General features: G+C 32.1%; 3 protein-coding genes and 1 long non-coding RNA gene across 6 annotated transcripts; 2 read left to right on the plus strand and 2 right to left on the minus strand.

Annotated features, from left to right (window-relative positions):
* Positions 1-1,191: 1,191 nt before the first annotated feature.
* LOC142546869 (putative xyloglucan endotransglucosylase/hydrolase protein 30) lies at positions 1,192-4,492 on the plus strand. The gene is made up of 4 exons (XM_075654828.1): positions 1,192-1,522; positions 1,658-1,758; positions 1,880-2,088; positions 3,866-4,492. The coding sequence occupies exons 1-4, from the start codon at positions 1,330-1,332 to the stop codon at positions 4,389-4,391; spliced, it is 1,029 nt and encodes a 342-aa protein (XP_075510943.1). The 5' UTR covers positions 1,192-1,329; the 3' UTR covers positions 4,392-4,492.
* A 971-nt stretch (positions 4,493-5,463) lies between these two features.
* LOC142546870 (replication factor C subunit 3-like) lies at positions 5,464-10,696 on the minus strand. 3 transcript variants are annotated; one of them, XM_075654831.1, is made up of 9 exons: positions 9,534-10,696; positions 9,411-9,443; positions 8,472-8,643; positions 8,209-8,387; positions 7,977-8,113; positions 7,730-7,825; positions 7,569-7,638; positions 7,404-7,481; positions 5,464-7,295 (listed from the first exon to the last, which is right to left on the minus strand). In XM_075654831.1, the coding sequence occupies exons 1-9, from the start codon at positions 10,545-10,547 to the stop codon at positions 7,047-7,049; spliced, it is 2,028 nt and encodes a 675-aa protein (XP_075510946.1). In that variant the 5' UTR covers positions 10,548-10,696; the 3' UTR covers positions 5,464-7,046. The 3 variants fall into 3 exon arrangements, with proteins under 3 accessions (XP_075510946.1, XP_075510945.1, XP_075510944.1); XM_075654830.1 differs by having other exon boundaries at positions 5,464-6,883; positions 7,184-7,295; positions 9,411-10,696; XM_075654829.1 differs by having other exon boundaries at positions 9,411-10,696.
* On the plus strand, positions 8,638-10,247 carry LOC142546872 (uncharacterized). Its single transcript, XR_012820530.1, has 3 exons — positions 8,638-9,466; positions 9,803-10,010; positions 10,116-10,247. It is a non-coding gene; the product is annotated as an uncharacterized LOC142546872 (long non-coding RNA).
* A 2,479-nt stretch (positions 10,697-13,175) lies between the features above and the next one.
* Positions 13,176-16,188, minus strand: LOC142544830 (transcription factor bHLH91-like). The gene is made up of 4 exons (XM_075651865.1): positions 15,045-16,188; positions 14,469-14,888; positions 14,162-14,275; positions 13,176-13,390 (listed from the first exon to the last, which is right to left on the minus strand). Exons 1-3 carry the CDS (start codon positions 15,972-15,974, stop codon positions 14,174-14,176), a joined length of 1,452 nt encoding a protein of 483 aa, XP_075507980.1. The 5' UTR covers positions 15,975-16,188; the 3' UTR covers positions 13,176-13,390; positions 14,162-14,173.
* Positions 16,189-19,963: the final 3,775 nt, after the last annotated feature.

Below are 19,963 nucleotides of genomic sequence, written 5' to 3' on the forward strand. Positions count from 1 at the left end.
CAACATAATAAAACTATATATATATATATATATATATAAAACATAACATCATCCGGAGTTAGAAATTTCAACTTTCACACCTATGAGGGGAGGGCCATTGGTAAAAACTCGAAAACTTTGAGAATGTTGAAATCATGTTTTTTTGTGTCCATGGTGAAATCATGTTTTTGGGTATATTTAATATTGGAAAATTTATATGTTTTGTGTGTACTAAGTAGTAACAAGAATTAGGTGGATTAAAGGATTAATATATAGCAAATGTAATAATGTTGTATTTGGATTTGATGATTTAAATTTCAGATAGTATTTGAAAGAATGATTTGAAATGATTTAATGTTGAGATGAATTTAAAATCCACTGCACCGAAATTTGTCAAGTAAATTTACCAAGACAAACAAATTGATTTGTAATTATTATGAATTTGAAATTCTTTTCTTCAACTTCATCAATCCAAGTAGAACCTTAGTAATTTGAGAGAATTGAAGAATGAAATACATTTGAAGCAGTTCGAAGCATTCATTGTTCCGAGACAGAGAAAAAGGTGATATCTATCTATATTCCTTTTGTTGGCCACTCGATCTAAGGGCTCGAACAAACTCCAACATAGTGACTCGGAAAGTTTGATAAAACCATGTTATCAAATGTTTTAAAATTTCGTCAATAATTGTCTCTCCGCTGTGAGAGACGCTGGAGGTTTAAACCTTGGAGACAACGAAAACTATCCTCTCCGGAGGTGATTATTGCGGGCCGATCCAGGATTAAGTTTAATGGAATATACAAGAATATCAAAACTTCTGTATTTTTTTAAAATTATGTGGATACTTTTATTTTTCTTTTCTAATTTTTCCCTGGATGGACATGCTTCAATTCCCCCACCAAATGATACGGACCATCGCAAGAAATTAAAATATTCCAAGTAAATAAATAAGGCAAGTTGCTTTTTTTTTTTTGGGTTTTCGGTAGTCATCCACTTCTGACGTTATATCCTTTGCTAGGAAAAAATCAAGAACATGAAGATAACATAGAATCCAGGAATGAATAGTTGAACATGCCTTTCATATAATTGAATTTCCATAAATACCCTCCATGGACCTTTTCTTTTGTCCACTAATTAAACAATTGATTATCATACCAGCTCATTCTTATATATATATATATATATATACATACATATATGTGTGTGTATATATATATGTGTGTGTATAACACAGGAACACACAGATACTTACATATGTGCATATATTTTTTTCTTTGTGAGACTTGAACGATAAAAAAGACGAAAGTGTTTTTTCTTAATTGAACTATACGATCAATATTGTTAGGAATTTAATGGGTAAAAGCAAATATTCCTTTTATTGTTTCTTTGTTCTTGCTCGTTTTCTTCTCCATGTAGCTCATGCGGCAGCTTTCAACATATCCAATATTCCATTCTCCAAAGGATTCAGCCCTTTATTTGGTGATGCAAACGTTATCCCCTCCGCCGATGATCGATCCGTTCGACTTCAACTCAACCAGTACACAGGCATGTATAAATAATTATATTATGTATTTGATGACATATTAGTTAATCACATGTGTAATTAAGTAATGGAGTCATGATCGGTTTTTTCGTAATGTTTTTTTCCCCCACATATTGATTGATTTGTTCACTTTACAGGGTCAGGGTTCAAATCTTCAGATCTTTACAGTCACGGCTTCTTCAGTGCTAAAATCAAGTTGCCATCAGATTACACTGCAGGAATCGTCGTCGCATTTTACGTACGTAACATGTGAAATTTAGCATCAATTGTCCTCATAATTTCCATTTCGTAGTTAGATGCGATATGATCATGGTATTAATCTTAATCATCTAATAGTTTTTATGAATCTTAAATTGCAGACAACAAATGGCGATTTATTCCCGAAATCGCACGACGAGTTGGATTTTGAATTCTTGGGAAATATAAGAGGGAAAACATGGAGATTTCAGACAAATATGTATGGGAATGGAAGTACAAGTCGGGGGAGAGAAGAAAGATACTACCTCTGGTTCGACCCTTCTCAAGATTTTCATCGTTACAGTATACTTTGGACCACCAAGAATATTATGTGAGTTCAATTTTTAAAATTTTGTACTTTTTCCACTTTATGCAATGAGAAAATTCAAATATATTAGAAGGATATATATAACCCCAAAATTTAGATGATTTTATTCAAAAAAATAAAAATAGATGATTTTCGAAAAATTAACTAATATAAAAAAATATATATGGGAACTTTTTAAATTCTATCGATGCCTCACGCGACTTGGTCATACAAGTTGCGATTGAGACTCTAAAAATGAATATATTATTTTATATTTTTATTTTATAAATTATTATTTATCTCTAGTTTTTTATGTGATCAATATTTACTATTTTTAAAATTTCAAAGGAATAATTAATTTGATTGGAAAATATTATTAAAATTAGATTATAGTATTTTTCAAAATTTCATAGAAATAGGTAATTTGTCAATTCATGCCAATATTTTACAATTTTTTTATTAATATCAAGTCAAATAAATATCGAACAGTATTAAATTAAAGACTGAGTAATGTTACCATGACAGTGATGACCTTAATTCATGCCTAATTGAATTGACTTTTAGGTTGAATACCAAACCTAGATAGATTCTAGGGTTTGCCAAGATTTTAGAGAGTTGTTTACATCTAAATCACTCATGCGTGCCTAGAGGTGTAATCCCAGTCAATAAGTTATGCTAGGGTAGCTGGTTAATTAAAATTGGTTAATTAAGCGGATGACATGTATTGATATAATCGATCGGGAATAATATTGAGTTACAATATATCGGTTCTTGAAATATTGAATACCGATTAATTAAATCGATTTTGATTTTCAAACCAAACAGAAACGCTCAAAATAATAGTTCGTATGCAATATTTTGATATTTGAAAAATACACATAAAATGCTTCAACAATACATCTAAAAAACATTAGCAATAATAAGTAAATGCTATAAATAGACACGAATTTATTTATAGATGTTCAGATATTAATAATTCTCATGTCACCCCTTCTTCTCCTTGAGAATGATTTACTAGAAAACTTTGATTTATACAACTCATCGTACAAATATATTTCGACTTAGGACTTATCTATTGCCTAATTAAAATATATACAAGGTATGCTGAATCAGCCTTGTAGTTTCGTGGTCCTTTACTAATATCTTAAATTCTGATTTAGACTTTGACTTGTGAAGATGATTTGTAGATCATCGTCTTATTTTCGTAACACATACTAAATCATTCCATTTGGATACCGAGCTTACCAGTCTGACTAAAATACAACTACTACTAATGCCCAACTGATCCTTACTGATCATCCAAATCAATGAGCTTTGGTGCAATCAGTTTTCCTAGATAACATCCGATTTAGTCCAACTGACATTAAATACGACTTTTCCCAAATTGAGCTTTTTGTTATTCGTTTTGACGGTTGATCGTTTGTATCAACGAGTTGTGAGTTGTTATTGAAAAACTACAGCTACCCAAATTTTCATTTTGGCTTAATTTGATATTTCGCTTTCATCTTGAGTTAGCAACTGCACACTTGAATAAACGTGTTAAAAACATAATAACATGTTTTGTTATCATCAAAATAAAGATTATTAGATTTTCTAAATTCAACATGTAGCCTATATGAAATCAAGATCCCAAATCTAAAAGAAGTTACAGGTTTGAGATCTAATTATAGCAAAACTCTTATCATATTTTGATCTTTAATTCATTAATATTCTTTTCAATATTTTCAGAGAAAATATTTATTTAAGTTTATTATTAGCAAACTTTCATATTTGCTACAATTTTTTTGTTTCGCTATTATAGATTCTACATTGACGATGTTCCAATCCGGGAGATAGTACGCAAGGAGGCAATGGGAGCTGATTTCCCATCAAAGCCTATGTCTTTGTACGCTACCATTTGGGATGCTTCGGATTGGGCTACTTCCGGTGGCAAATATAGAGCAAATTACAAATATGCCCCTTTCGTGGCTGAATTCACCGATCTTGTCCTCCATGGATGCGCCACCGATTTGTTGCAGGAGGCGGTCGCCACCGATTGTACGGATACAGATCATAACCGATTTGACGGGGCTGATTTTGCCAATATGACCCCAAAACAAAAGGTGGCAATGAGAAAATTTAGGGGTAAATATATATATTATTCATATTGTTATGATACAATTAGGTATCCTGTGCCACCACCGGAATGTAACGTTGATCAGGTTGAAAAGAAGCGATTTAAGGACACAGGGCGACTGAAGTTCGATGAGAAACACCACCACCGGAGGTTCAAGAACAGCGGCCAGGTTATGGGAGTTAGGAAATATGAAAATCAAGAGGACATGTGATAAAATATACATATATATGCATACTATTGTCATGTATAGTATAGGAAATTTTTTTTTCTTTTTATTATTATTTGTTTTCGGCGGTTTTTTTTTTAAAGTTAATAGTACGTTGTCGCAAAAGAAGAAATAATATATTTGTTTTGATTGATATTAGAAAAAGAAAATTATTATATCATTGATGACAAAAACTTGTGTGAGACGGTCTCACGGATCGTATTTTGTGAGACAGATCTCTTATTCGGGTCATCCATTAAAATATTATTTTTTATGCTAAGAGTATTACTTTTTATTATGAATATCGGTAGAGTTGACCCGTCTCACAGATAAAGATTCCTAAGACCGTATCACAAGAGCCTACTCATAGTTGATTGCATGAAATGTGTAAAGTGAAAAACATATTTGTGATCATAAAAATATATTCAATTTTATTATTTATTTTAGTCAAAAAATTGCGTGAGACGCTTTCACATGTCATATTTTGTGAGACAGATCTCTTATTTGGGTCATCCATGAAAAAATATTATTTTTTATGCTAAGAGTATTACTTTTTATTGTGAATATCGGTATGGTTGACCCGTCTCACAGATACAGATTCGTGATAGAGTCTCACAAGAGACCTGCTCATTATTTTATATGTACAAAAAAGTAATCTTGATACACATATTGAATATATTTACATCTGCTACTAACAGTTCAACCGTGTAGATTTTCATCCTCTCATAATCGCATTCAATTTTTATAACTTCAAAAATAATCTCTAGTTTTGAAAATGGGAAGGCTATGTTTGTTTTGTTTTAAGATCCCATTCTCATCTTTTGAAAAATGGAAATGATACATTTTTACCTCATTTCAAAATGCATGCATTTCTGTCACATTTTCCCTAGTAATTAATTAATCTTTGTTTTAATATAACTTTTTATTCCAAACTTCTAAGTTATTAAATTATTCCATCCCAATAATTTATGACTATTGATAATTTAAATATTGAACATTATTTTCACGATTTGATATATTTATTTTAAAATAAATAAAAAAATCTTCAACGAAAAAATACCGAACATGTGTTATGTTATCCTGGCAATACAATTTACACATTGAGATGGAATTTAAGCCCAGAGTAGATTGGGCCTACTTATGGCCCATTCTGTACACAAACTTGTCCAGTCCACATTCGTCGTCGTCGCCGCCGCGTGTATCGTCGTGATGAGGGGCTACAGCGGTGAAGAACTTTTTCTTGTCATTCTCGGAGATTCCTACTTGTCATAAGCAGCGTATTAGGCTTTGGTATTTTGCATGGAGATCGCTTTCAACTAGAGATGAGACGCAAAATTGCATTTTAAGCTTGATCAGCTCTAAGAATTAGACATCTGGTGATTTGATTCCTGAGAACTTCGCTCCAAGAATTACTCTCCGTATCCGTTTTTTCTTTCTATTTCTTGATGCTTAGGTTGTTTAAGTCTGTTACTGAGTTATTAGCCTCATGAAAGGTTTCATTTGCTCAAACATGGAGGAGGATTATAGCACCTAAATGCTATTCCATTCCATGCTCTGTTTTCTCACTGCAATTCTAGGTGTTCGAGGATTGCTTGAATTACCTCGTCTGGAAGCCTAACAGAATGATACTTGGATCAGGGTCCTATGAACGATTAGTCTGATGGCGTGGTTAGATTGCCGCCTTAGATGTGGAATTTGGTTCTCCCTTTCCGCAGACACTATGCTACAGGAAGATCTTTACGCCATGTCCCCGATACTTTTTGATATTGTGGATCCCTTAGTTTTTTTTTTATGGGATTTCATGGATCTAAAGGCCAACATTTGTTCTTGTCATACAGGGAGAAACGATCCAAGAGTAGCGTAAACAACAAGGCTTCCTTTCTGCACAAGCATTAGGCATAGGGATAAGTCTCTTGCACTAACTAATATGATCAGATGCCCTATGTTATTGATTCCATTGATTGTTCTCGACAGCCTTTTCCTTTGTAGATGCTAGAGTGCCTCTGCCCGCGCGCCTTCCTCGTAAAGTCTCACCTTTTGGGCTCTAAGAGGAAGATATACATATCTCTAACTGTCACCAGTAGTTTACCAGTATTTGAAATATCATTCTACCTAGCTCGTTAAAAATTTGGTGATCAGATAGTGATGCCCTAAGCTTCAAGAGAGGCACCCTTGAGTTTACAATGTACGGCATGAGAAGGGTAAATCATGCGAATATAAAGATACATTCTTTTATAATTGAAAAAAGAAAATAACGTGGATAAGTTTACAATATGTTCACGCCTTCGATTGATACAGCTGATAAAATATAAACTTATATTTAAGTTTGGTGATTATTTTACGGCACTCAGAGTGTGTGCAACCAAGTTGTTTGAGGCCTTGAATAATATTGTACGGGCAATTACAAAACACTGAACAAATTCATCTGTGTGTCATCTGGTCGCCCTCCTTGTTTGTTATAACACCCTTGTACCAACTCATGATTCTTGCTATGAACTCTGAAGAAAGAGCATAGAGTTAACGTTGCACCACATTTACTCAGAACTAGATAGAAACTAAAGGTAGTGAATATTGTCGATTTTCCCATACACTGGATGCGGAACCGTTGAGAAATTATAATTTGCCGACAAGCAACAAAAATTGATACGGCGCATATAAGTTTTAGCCTTCAGAGTAAATCAAAGTTTGGCAATAACATATAGAATATCTTTCAACTTTTATCACATTATTGATTTGATTAATATTTATCGTACCTCCATCATCAAGTGTTGAACGCTTTTGATTAATGTTTATCATACCTTCGATCATCATGAAGTGTTGGACGTTATTTCTTGAGACATTCTGTCTCTTACCATGTTCCTCGTGTTGACTTTGTGAAGAGGCCAGGTATATTATTGCGTCATAGTTTTTCTGAAAGTAGGAAAATGATTAGAGGTCGATGCTATGCTATCTTTTTCATTAGCAAACTAGTCTACAAGAATATGGAAAGAAAAAAAGCTGATCAATTGAGGTTTGTACTCTATGTTCATCAGATAGCTTGTCAAATTGTGACTGTAACTGCTCAGGTATATTCCTCTTCAGTTCCTTTATTAGAGCCTGCATAAAGCATGATAGAGTACTGGGAATTGTGCTTTGGAGGGATGGTAGTTGGAGGGGGGGTCAAACAGTTTCGATCTCTCTTACTTCGCATATGCAGTCGGGTGCTACATTATGCTCTATAAGATTTTGCAAGTCTCCACGGATATTGTAAAGCCTGTGGTGAGCCAATGGCTTCTTGCCATTAGATTTAGGTCCTTAAAAACAGAATCTGTAGTTTTCTAGTTGATGTATGATTTGATACTTACTGCTTTGGACTTTGCTCCTGTATCACGTTTGTTGCAAGATTGGCAATTTTATATTCCCATCCGGTCTGGATATCTTGGTCTTCCTCCAAGTTAGAACTGCAGCAAAAAATAGCACATTTAAGATGTGGAGAATCCGGAATCCAAAGTAGTAACCAATTTCTATGTTGGGTTTGAGGGATGTCAAAAAGCTCTAAATTAACTGCCATTATAGAATAAGTTATATATGAAGATTATGGCATTATATTACTTGAAGTGCCAAGTAGCTTCAAATGAGCGTATGGCTTGTCTTAGGTTATTCTTGGACATATTGGCAATTTTATTGGCCAACTGCTGTGGTAGCTCTATCCCTTCTTGTGTTGCTATGAACATCAAAACTTCGACAATCTGTCAAAGATAAATGCAGTGGTGAAAGAAAAACTTTGAAGTTCATGTTTTTGGTGAGCACGTGATTTTGAGGCTTGAAAGCATTAGGTTGCTACCTCTTCATTTGAAGGCTCAAGAAGTTGGACAACTGTGCAAAGTGGCTTTAAGGGCAGTAGCTTCGACATGTCTCTGCAGCAAAAGAATACTTTGTTACACCCTTTAAACTTCCCCAAGATCCACTTGATGTATATTAGGGCATCAGTAGACAGCTTGTCTGCCTCATATAGAATGATAGCTGCATGTACATTTTTATGGCATACTATGTTATTGGCTTGCACCTTTGAATTTGAATAATCATATTAAAAATGCGTGGAAATGCCTTTGCAGTTTTCCTGAGTGCATTGCAAGGTTTTATTGGACAGCATCTCGTTTTCCTCTTTGATAAGCTCCACAAGTATATGCTTCTCGTAGCCTTTTAATTCGGAGATATTGACTTCAATATGTTGGGTTGATACCATCCAGTTTACAAGGACACTACTCACTGCTTCTCCCTGTATAATGGATAATATAAGGTCAATGTTGGAAAACAGGCCGCCTTTCTTGGGCATTTCATATTTTGGCGTGCAGGTAAAGGAACCCATAGGAGATTCTACCACTATCCAGTTCACCTTTAAATACCCATGTTTTCGGCTTATACACTAACTAAGTGAATAACTTATCAGCTCTAGCTTCAATTTTATGGCTCGAAATCATGACCTAGTATTATTTTTAATGCTTGTATAAAAATATCAATAAATCTACTAAAACTCGGGAATTATTAAAAATATTTTGGTGTGAAATATGTTTAAACATGGTTGAGCTCGGAGCAAATTCCTTAATTTAGAATTTGAATCAAACATTGCTTGACTAGGCTTGAAAAACATGAAGCTAACTTGAATCCATGATAAAATTTTGAGGATGAGTCAGATGTGTTGTTCTCATGATTTCATAACTTGTGAGGTTTATCCTTTTAGTTATGAATCATTAGTGGAGCTACATCCATCTATCTGAAAAATATGCAACTGGAATTGAATGTTTGTTATGTGTCAGAGGTATTGATGAACGTCTCCCTGTTCTGACTTTTTAAGCTTTTAGATGGGGTGCCGATTCAATTGAATGGAACCAATTTTTGTGATCAACCTGTGGTTGACTAAACAACAGTCAGTAATACAAGTATTTTCTCAGTCTTCAAGATGTTTCATCATGTGCAAGTGCTACCAACTTTCGACCCTTAAGCTTTCACCATGTAAGAATTGCGTCAGTTTAATATGAAAATTACCTTCAGGTGAAATTCCTTGGATTCTTCTCTTGCCTGTGGATGATAAAGACAACGAGGTTCAAGTTTTTTCACCGTGAAATTCCATTGTTTTATCTTATCAGATGGATGACAGTTTTGTCGTACCTGTACTTTGTCTGGCCCAAAGGCCTCTCTGAGCAAAGCCCAAATCATGGTTCTTTTTCCAACCCCTGGGCTTCCCTCAAATATGAAATGACCACATTCTTCTGCTTTATTATGCCAATTCCTAACTCTACTCTGTAGCCGAAGTGCTGTTGTCCGGTTACATATAAAATCTGGAAGCAATATAGGCCGATACTTATCTGCCCACACATATTTCCTTTCATTCTCCATCATTTTTGTTGTCTCCTTGTTCTTATATGTAACTCCTACAGCTGCTGGATGTCTCGGCAGTAGAGAGGGTGATGATTCAAATGCTGGTCGTACTGGTGGTGATGTTCCGGTACATGAGAGCGGTATTGACAGCAGAGAGGGTTGTGCTTGTGCCGTTGTTTGTGTTATCTGTGGTAGAGGACAATGCACATCTCCTCGTCGTGATCCTTCAGATTCTTTCTCCCTCAATGGCTTCTCCTTGGCTGACAAGTTGGCAGTTTCCACGCCCAAAACGGAAGGAAAAGCAACTTTTTTCCTCTCATATTCTAAACCAGTTTTTGTAGATTTGTCCATGATCTGGTTATGAGTTCTAAGGGGGGCCAAGGGGGCTCGGTCCTCCACATTTTCGGGGGCTGCCGCTCTCTCATTGGAGTTCTTTTCATGTTTCTTCAAAGCAAACCAATTAAAACCCCATTCCTGCACCTTCACAGCAAAAGATGACCTGGAACCAGAACCAGCGGAACTTGTTGCGTGAATTTCCCTTCCAGGACTAGACCCTGATAATCGTTCTCGATTGATTACGAGTGAAAAGTCTGTCAAGCCCTTGTAGTAAGGGCTGCTGGTAGAAATTCTTGCTTCTTCAAGTGCATTTCTTCTAGGTTTCTTTGTCCCTGAAGTTAACAGTGACCCGCCAGCCAAGGAAGATGATACGGACTTACCAGGAGGAGGAACATAGGAGTGGGAGGGAGAACTTTGAGTGTTGATGTCAGGTGCAGATTTGGAACGTGGCATCAAGGGACTTGGCATCGAAAGACCTGAGATTGACGAGGTTCTTTCTGTTTAACTACTTAATTTGAGAATACAATTATTGTTTCATGGTCTGACTGATCATGCGGAATATAGGACACGAAAATGATCTGTTTTTGTTACATTAAATCGTTATTACCGAGGGGAAATTAACGTGATTTTCTATGACTTGCCTTACACAACTTTACTTTAATTTAAGCTTGGCATTCTGTTGGACCAAGATTACTTCCACTAATAACATCAAGCCTAATTAATTAAGAACATGATACATAAAAATTAAATTAAAGATAGGATAATAATGTTAGGATAAATAATTTAATATGATAAAAAAGAAATAAAAAATGATAGTTAAAATATAATATTGGACTTGATTGATAAATAATAGTTTGTTTGATTTGATCGATTAAATTTGAGATAAGACGATAAGTTATTATTTTTATAATAATTAAAATAATATTATTGATTAAGGGTTATATTATAATTTAAATTCAATTATTTGATTGAAGCAAGATAAATAATTAATGATTTGACTGATGTAAAAAATAAATAATTAATAGATTGATAAATAAACATGTCAATAAAAAAAGAGATACGATAGATAAGTTATCAATTGATTAATAATATGTCACTTGAAACGGTGCCAAAGAATATAAAAGGTGTGAATTGTAAAATAATTAGAGGTCCAATAAAATACTAAACGATTTTAATATTCTTTTGATTTTAGAGTAGGTTTCTCGTGAGACGGTCTCACGAATCTTTATCTGTGAGACGGGTCAATCCTACCGATATTCATAATAAAAATAATACTCTTAACATAAAAAATAATATTTTTTCATGTATGACCCAAATAAGAGATCCGTCTCATAAAATACTACCCGTGAAACTGTCTCACACAAATTTTTGCCATGATTTTACGTGACCAGACAACTCTAATTTTGGTGCGATGAACATACTAAATAAACTTATGGAATTAAGCGAGCAATTTTATTTTTACATTTTAATACATATTAACCACATTTCATAATGTGTTGTACAATGCCATAATTTTTCCCATATATAAAATGTATACTTAGGATAATAAAAAAATATTATATAAAGCTTAAATATTAGAATTTGAAAATGTTGAATCGTGAAGAAGAAATCTTTGCTAGAGTAAATTTTGTTTCTTTCTTCAACATTGTTCAATTATACTTGTTTTGTTTCGTTTATATTTAACTTATTTTATTCTTCTCGACAAATTGTTTTCCTGGTTCCAATAATATTTATTCCATTTATCTTTCAAAGTTCCTCCTGTATTTAATTTGTTCCACGTAGGTTTATATATTTTGTCTTGGTTGTCCTTTGGTTAGAACTAGAAGAAACTTATTTTGTATTTGTTTTCCATATATTTGTTTATTAGTTCAGTTTAATTATAGTTATATATTGTAATGATGTTTGAAAAAATTGAATTGCCAAGTTTCAATTTTAAATTATTATTTTTGTGCGATAATTCATTTAAGCCTATATATTTCATTTTTCACTATGTTAGTCAACCAAAATTTTCGACTAGGAGAAATAGTTCTTAAAGGCATAGTTTGATATACATGATAGATAAACATGTGATATATAATATAAAGATAAGTTAATGATAAATAAGATGTAGGGTATTATATTTAATGTTTGATATGATTTTAATAAGAGTGATTAAATTTATATATTAGATTGTAATGACAAAATTAACCTTATTATAATAAATTTTATAATTTCAAAGTTGTTGCTTGAGTTCATATTTTTACCTAATTTTATATTTATATAATATGATAATTAAGCCTTTGATTTTGTGAGTCAAGTCAAATATCAATTTTTAATGTTAATCGAGTGATACTAATAATTTTTTTTGAGATTTACAAAAATCATTTATATAATTATCTCGAGTTCATTTATATAATTATCATATTACATAATATATAAAAATAAATAAAAATATTTATTTAATTTTTAATTTCTACCTACTAGTAGAGACTAGAGATTTATAAAAAATAATTTATATAATTATCATCTAGTGGTACTAATTTAGAACTTGATCATATGTAGGATTTAAGATTTTTATATATTGAGGGCAATTAAGTCATTTGTAGTGTTTTTTATCATTAAATTAAAATTATCACATCTCATAAAAGAGATATTTATCCTTGTATAAAATTATTAATTACGTGCCCATGATATTATCATGTGCTTTCTAAAAAGGTACCAAATGTCAGATAAGGAGGATTATTTATCAATCCCTCTCTTGTCCAGTGTACCAAACTATACCAAAGGATACGTAAGATCATTAATTATGTGGAGAAAAGTATTCCCTCACACTCAATTTACAATGTAAGAATCTCATACTTTTCCCCACATCCCACATATCAGTGTAAAATCAGAACTCCACGTTCAAATGTGACACTACGTACGTGTAATATTTTAATTTTTCACTAATTAATTAACATGATACATGTCCTAATCATGCACAAATATTTAAATTGAGTGATCATTATATAATTATTAGCTCCAAACTACATTAATATATCATCTCCAACGGGTTATAAAATTTAAAGTTGTCGAGGATCTCTTGGGTTACTGTAGTAAGGGCGAAGCACCAAAACACTTAATTTTTAAAAATCCAAAATAATACATATAATATCAGTAAATCCCTTACCACACTGCGGTTAGCATGCTAAATTAAACAAAGACTATAAGATCTTCATTACATCCTAATTATAATTAATTAATTTGTAGTAAGTCGATGGAAATATATTTTATAGCTAGCCTTTAATCTCTCATGCATTAGAGAAATGCAAAGCTAGCTCCTTCCATTGATTCTGCAAAATTAATATGAATAAAATTTTAACAACAAAGAAAATTGAATTTTCAGTAAAACAAAGACATATGGAATTTGATAATATCAATTTTCTATCCAGTTAATTATTTTATGAAACAGAAACTTATAAAGTAAAAAAAAAAAAAAAAAAAAAACTGGTCCCCTCGCAGACTAGCAAACGCCTTATAATCAACCTTTTGTAGCAAGGCAAGACTTCATGTACGAATTTTACTGCCTACTTTAAAAATTTGGACTGTATCTAAAGTTTGACCAAGTACTCGCGCTTTTTGAATTTTATTTATTCTGTCAATTACCATGTAAAAATAAAAATAAAAAAATAATAATATAGTAAGGAGATACTACTTCAAGGTAATTATTTTACGCCATCATAATGCCAAAAAAATTAAAATACGACTGAAATCTCCGACCCTCGAGTAACTATGTTACTTTAACATGCAAGTCATACGTGGGAGAAAATACTCTTCAACAAAAAATGTAAGAAAATAATAATGATAATTTTTGAATAAATAGTTAATATTGTCCAAACACGTGAATTTTAGAACTATAATTGTGTCTCTATATGTGTGACGATGATGAAATATTTGAAAACGAATTGCTTCGATTCGATTCGATATCGAGTGTATTTTTTATTTTATATTTAACTGCTCTTAATTCTGAACAAATTCCTAGTTCAATCACTCCGAATAAGTATTTTCAATCGGTACAAAAGATAAAAGAAGAATGCAACAAGTTTTGAAAAGGTGGTGCATACCTAGCTAGCTAGCTAGTAGCTATTAGTTGGTGGAACGGCTGCATATTGTTTATCCACAACTTCAATAAGTTTGTTAGCTATTGCACTTGCATACACTATGGAACCTTCACAAATCTGCAAAATAATGAACACGTTTTTACAAAAAAATATATATATATTATTCGCCATGGAAAGATGATCAATGACAATGTTTTAAGCCTGAATTCATGTATGTGTGTGTGTATAATCCCGTGATGATATTATATATAAATGAAGCACACACCAGAAATATTGATATATGGAAAAGATAAACGTATGAATTGAGCACCTTGGAGTTGAACAAAAAGCTATAGTAATCACCGATAAGCCCTCCAGCAACATGGTGGAGATCAAGCTGAAGGTCATCCAAAACCTTTGATACAAAGAGCAAGCAATTGATTCTCTTCTGCTGAACAAGTTTCACAGTGACTTCGTCATCTACAATTCGAACATCGACCTCGGTGTTCTTCGATTTCCGGTGTAGCCATGAGCTTCTGAGTGATGAACCATTGTAAGGCTGCTCCATTTCACCTAAAGAGTTTGACTCATTTCCCTCCATTGATATCCCATCCTTTTCTTCTGTTTTAGGCCTTTTGAGTCTCTCTTTGCTACACCTTTTCTTCTCAGTCAGAACTTTCAGCTCGTTCACAGTTCTTTTCAGCTCGTTTATGTAGTCAATAGCATCCCCCACGATCGAGGCTCTATCGTTCTTGAATGGTTCTCACCAAAAATTTCAACATATCAGATCAAAGATCAATATTTGTGTCGTAAACTTTATGGACATACTTGAGTAAAATGGATTTTTCATTGCGTATAGATTAAGGAACAAGATCAACAAACGGAGAATGGGATATTATATACATACCTTAGTGGGATTTGGAATCAATTTCCTCAGAGCTTGGTACTTGTCACTGAAGAGAACTCTTCTGTGCTTTTCAGTATTAGTAAAATGTTTAGTTTCTTTCCCATTATTTTTCATAATGCAATCAATTTCTCCAGCGGAGAACTCGAAAACCCCATTATCAAAATGCCTCCCATCATTGCCATCTTGATACAGAACACCATTAACATGCTCTCTTTCATCCACAATCCCACCAAACAAAGACCCATTTTTTACACCTATTGCGTACCCTCCTCCTTGATGAGGCAAAGAATGGAAAAGCTCCCTCAAAAACGGAGGCTGAGGAGAATGATTTAAAGGCAATAAAGGGTCATACACAACACTACCCGAAGCCATGGCAGATACATCCACGGCAGGGTTGAATTCTCCTAAAAGACCGAGCGACGCCAAGAAACTGGAAGATTTGTGGGCTGATGAATCAGGATTATTAAGCAGGAAAGACGAAGAACATCTAGGAAATGGAAACATGTTAAGCAGATCTGGTGTGGTGGGATAGGGAGTATCTGGAATTGTATTTTGGATATCAGTGATATTTGGGTGATATTGGTACTGATTGTGATCGCCATTAAAGCTACACATTTCATGCCAGTTTGAGTTATGCACCATTTCCTGAATCAAATGAGAAGCAGTACTACTATTATTGTTATCATTATTGGTACCCTGGAACTCCAAATCAAGTTGTTTTTGCATCTCCATCTCCATAACAGCAGCAGCAGCAGCTTCTTGTGGGGAAATAATCTGAGAGTGAATCTGGATCTGTCCCTCCATTGAAAAATTGTGATTATTATCACAATTTGGGATCTGGCCTTGAGAGAAATCATCTTGTTCTTGAACCAATCCTTCCTGTAAACTAGCTTGAAAATTATCAAAACAATCACTTTCGTGGTCATACATCTTTTCACCAGCTTTGAACAGTTCTCTTGTCTCCAATATTTTGGGATGTTTTGTCTCTCTACAACCTCAAGAAAATATTAAATTGTTAAAGAACAAAAAAGTACCAAGAATCATAACTAATGAAATAAAAAGTATTTCTAACAGAGAATCATAGTTTTTGCAGACAACCAAGAATTATAACTAATGAAATGAAGAGTACTAATAGAGAATCATAGGTTTTGCAGACAAATATCAGCTTTAAAAAACCCTTAATGACTTCCTTATTTAACTTTTTTTTTTAATATCTTTTTATTGGTTTCCAAAATCAAGAAAATGATTTCTCTCAAAAAAAAAAAAAAAAAAGGGAAGCAAGGAAACGATATTCTAAAAAAAGCTAAACAAAAAAACAAGGAAATGATAGTAGGTAGGTATATGGGTTTTTTGTTTGAAAAAAAAATAAAAAAAATTTTTTGGCTGAATTCAAGAACTGTGAGTTCAGTTCAGATTTAAATCCATTGTTGCATACAGTAAAGACAAAATTGGTACTTTTTTTAGTGATGGAAAAGTGAAGGAGGAAAGGCTTTTGGTTATGGTGTGGGTAAAAAAGCTATCAGAAATTATTGATTTAGTTTCAAAAGGTAGGAAAGTTTGCTACATTGGGATGCCAATGGGAGGGTCCCACTCAAGATCTTCTGCAAATTATTCTCTTCTTTCAGCTTTGTTTTATTTTATTTTTTAAAAAGTTACTGTATATAGTCTAATTTTTATCATATAAGTGAAAATTGTATTTTTTGGTATTGTATTTTTGTGTTTCGCAAGTTTTATTTTTTATATCTTTAGATTTCATTTTTATTTATTATTTTTTATTTTGATAATTTTAGTCATTTTTCTAAACTAACATGCGCAGCAGTGACACATCGACGTTCTTGATTAAAAAGACAAAATTGTAAAAAAATTGCAAAAATACAAGAATGCAGTTTGATAACACAAAATACGAAAATCACAAAATAGAAAACATATAGGACCGAAAATTAAATTTTCTGTATAAGTAAATTCAGCATATCTAAAACAAAAAAAATAGGAATGAAAGAAGTTTTGCAATGATCCATATCAATCAATGTATCATTAATCATATCAAACTCACTATTAATATATGTAAGCGCTTGAATTGCATAACATTATGCTCTTTTAACATTTCACAATATTGTGTGTATTGAACAAAATTACTTCAAATTTAATCGAAGGAGAAATCATATTTTTGATCACGTAGTTATAAACGGCGAATTTGTGATTTTCTCTCTATTCAAGTTGTAAATTTATTTATGAACGTGTTTTGAATAGAGAATTCGATCATGTATTATTAATGACAAAAAAAAAAAAAGTCTTGTATATATGTTCTAATTGGGTAAATGGTCGTGTATCTATATAAATTTTAATATATTATCTATGCTCCAATTAATATATTTGAACTGTCAAAAATAAGTAATTAAGGACATTTGATTTTTTAGAATTTTAATAAATCAGGTAGTCTTTAGTTTAAGTTCTTCTTTCTTAAAATCGCTGCATGTTCATTTCACTATGTCCAATTAACAAATTTAATTTATATACATTAGAATTTTCTTATATTAACTATCAGTTTCGCATGTAATTTATTTTAAGATTTCATTGTTGGAACACATAGAAATTTTAACATACTTTAGTATTTTACTTAATGATAAAAAAAAAATCTTATTGTCTAAATGGCAAACTCTCAAATGAATAAAAGTTACAACTCAATAATTAGGAACGCTACTGAGAATAATACAGAAAATGTTGTAGAAAATTTTTTCTCCCACAACCCAATACTAGCTAGAACACGCCCACACACAAAATATATAATAACAAAACGTAGATTTTTTGTGCAATATTTTCACGGGTATATATTCGTGAGACGAGTCAATCCAATTAATACCTACAGTGAAAAACAATATTTTTGATATAAAGTGTAATTTATATGAAACAATAGATTTTCACTCAAATCAGGATATATTATATGATATTTTTTCATAACATAATTAATAAAAATGATAATTTTGCAGTGGAAAATAATGTTTTCGACATAAAATAATATCTTTCATGGGTCGAGTTGGGTCAAATATTAGTCTCAGAAAATTCATTCGTGAGATGATCACATGGATATTTTTTAGATCATTATATATTTTTTAACAGTTGTACCGACTAAAATTGTCAAGGGATACTGACATGGTATAATTAAAGATAGTATCTTAAAATATATTGTGTGTTTCGCATACAAAATTAAACATGATTTTTAAAACTTTTGAACCATTGAAATTGAGAAATAATTTTTTTAAAAATACAGAAGACATTATTATTATATAGTGTTCCGTTTGTGTTTCATAATTTTGTGTAAAATACATATTATATTATTTTAAAGTAAGTTTCTTGTGAAACAATCTTAAGATTTTTATTCGCCAGACGGGTTATAATAAAAAGTAATACTTTTAGTATAAAAGTAATATTTTTTATGGATAACTGAAATAAAATATATGTCTCGCAAAATTGACACGTGTGACTGTCTCACATGAGTTTTTGTGATTATTTTATTAGGACATTATACTTATAGTTTAAAGATTAAATAAGATTTATTGAGATAGTAAATAAGATTTATTGAGATAGTTTGAACTGTTAGATAAAATAGAGATAAGTTGAAGAAAAAATCGAAAAAAATAGATATATATATACAAAAAATACTAATAAACTAACACCAACAAAATTAGCTTACAAATATTATGAAGGATAAAATTGTAAAGAAACTTTGATGTGATATATATATACCAAAATTAATTACATGAGGTGGTTAAATTTAATAATATATTATAGATACCACCATTTTTTTCCCATTTTAACGAAAATACAATTTGGCAGTGATCTCTTCATATTTTTTAATTTTTTTTAATTTTTAAGCTCGTCTGCTTGTTCATATGTGAAACTGTAATTCGAAATTTTGGCGAGGTGGGACCTACTGACAAGTAATTTTTTCTCCATGCGTTCAGACTTTCCTGCCTAACAATATAACTACCCGTTGATGTAAGTAGAATTATGCAAAATATTCCTAAGTTCAAGGGAGACTGGTCTCTTTTCATGTTAGATTAAAATATTTAAATTTATATAGAGTTTTAAATATAAATATCAACTCTCAAATATATTAAAATGGTCTGTTTATACAATTTCTTTTTTTAGAATATATTTCTCACAATCGAAAACTCTTAATTCACATGTTTGGCAGTTTGGTTCAAGTTTTAATAGAAAGAAATATGACTCTTGCATGTAGTTATAATTAAATGAATATTATTATAACTTGGATAATCGTTGTCACATTCCGAGCTCGGGCCCACGCTTGTGTGACTACACAATTAGCTCATATAACAACTACCTTTTATTCGTCATCTCTTTACGAAAATGATTAACCTAAGTTGCTATAAAAGTTCATTATAACTCTTTATAAATTCATTTTAAATATTTAATTTTTACCATGTGGACAAAAGGTAATACAATCATCTCTCTTTCTGATCGTGACGTCCTCGCCGTGGCCTGATCTCTCGATCTATCAGTGCCAAGAATCTAGAGGTGGCTCCTATAAGTTCAAGAGGTGACTCATGTCAAGAGGTGGCTCTCATGCCCGTAGCACTTTGCCCCGCATAGCACTTATTTCTCGGTATTTCTTGTCGGTGACCGTCTTTGATACCATATTGTCACGTTCCGAGCTCAGGTCCGCGCCCGCGTGAATGCATAATGGGCTCATATAACAACTACTTCATATTCGTCCTCGCTTTACGAAAATAATTAACATAAGTTGTCATATAAGCTAATTGTAGCTTATTATTAACTCATTTTAAATATTTAATTTTTACCACGTGGGACAAGAAATATCACACTCGTCACTGCTATAATATATTTTCTTAATTAATACGACTATTAATCTTTGACACATGATGAAAATTCTTTTAATA

The sequence above is a fragment of the Primulina tabacum genome, chromosome 5 (assembly GCF_025594145.1).
Source record: "Primulina tabacum isolate GXHZ01 chromosome 5, ASM2559414v2, whole genome shotgun sequence".
Taxonomy (NCBI): Eukaryota; Viridiplantae; Streptophyta; class Magnoliopsida; order Lamiales; family Gesneriaceae; genus Primulina; species Primulina tabacum.

Coding starts and splice junctions, on each gene's coding strand:
- LOC142546869 (XM_075654828.1), top strand. CDS start 1,330: ATGGGTAAAAGCAAATATTCCTTTTATTGTTTCTTTGTTCTTGCTCGT. Junction 1,759..1,879: donor GAATCGTCGTCGCATTTTAC/GTACGTAACATG, acceptor CTTAAATTGCAG/ACAACAAATGGCGATTTATT. Junction 2,089..3,865: donor TGGACCACCAAGAATATTAT/GTGAGTTCAATT, acceptor TCGCTATTATAG/ATTCTACATTGACGATGTTC.
- LOC142546870 (XM_075654829.1), bottom strand. CDS start 10,547: ATGCCAAGTCCCTTGATGCCACGTTCCAAATCTGCACCTGACATCAAC. Junction 8,644..9,410: donor CCAAGGAATTTCACCTGAAG/GTAATTTTCATA, acceptor TCCATTATACAG/GGAGAAGCAGTGAGTAGTGT. Junction 8,388..8,471: donor CACTCAGGAAAACTGCAAAG/GCATTTCCACGC, acceptor ATGTACATGCAG/CTATCATTCTATATGAGGCA.
- LOC142544830 (XM_075651865.1), bottom strand. CDS start 15,974: ATGTATGACCACGAAAGTGATTGTTTTGATAATTTTCAAGCTAGTTTA. Junction 14,889..15,044: donor TGATTCCAAATCCCACTAAG/GTATGTATATAA, acceptor GAACCATTCAAG/AACGATAGAGCCTCGATCGT. Junction 14,276..14,468: donor GCTTTTTGTTCAACTCCAAG/GTGCTCAATTCA, acceptor ATTATTTTGCAG/ATTTGTGAAGGTTCCATAGT.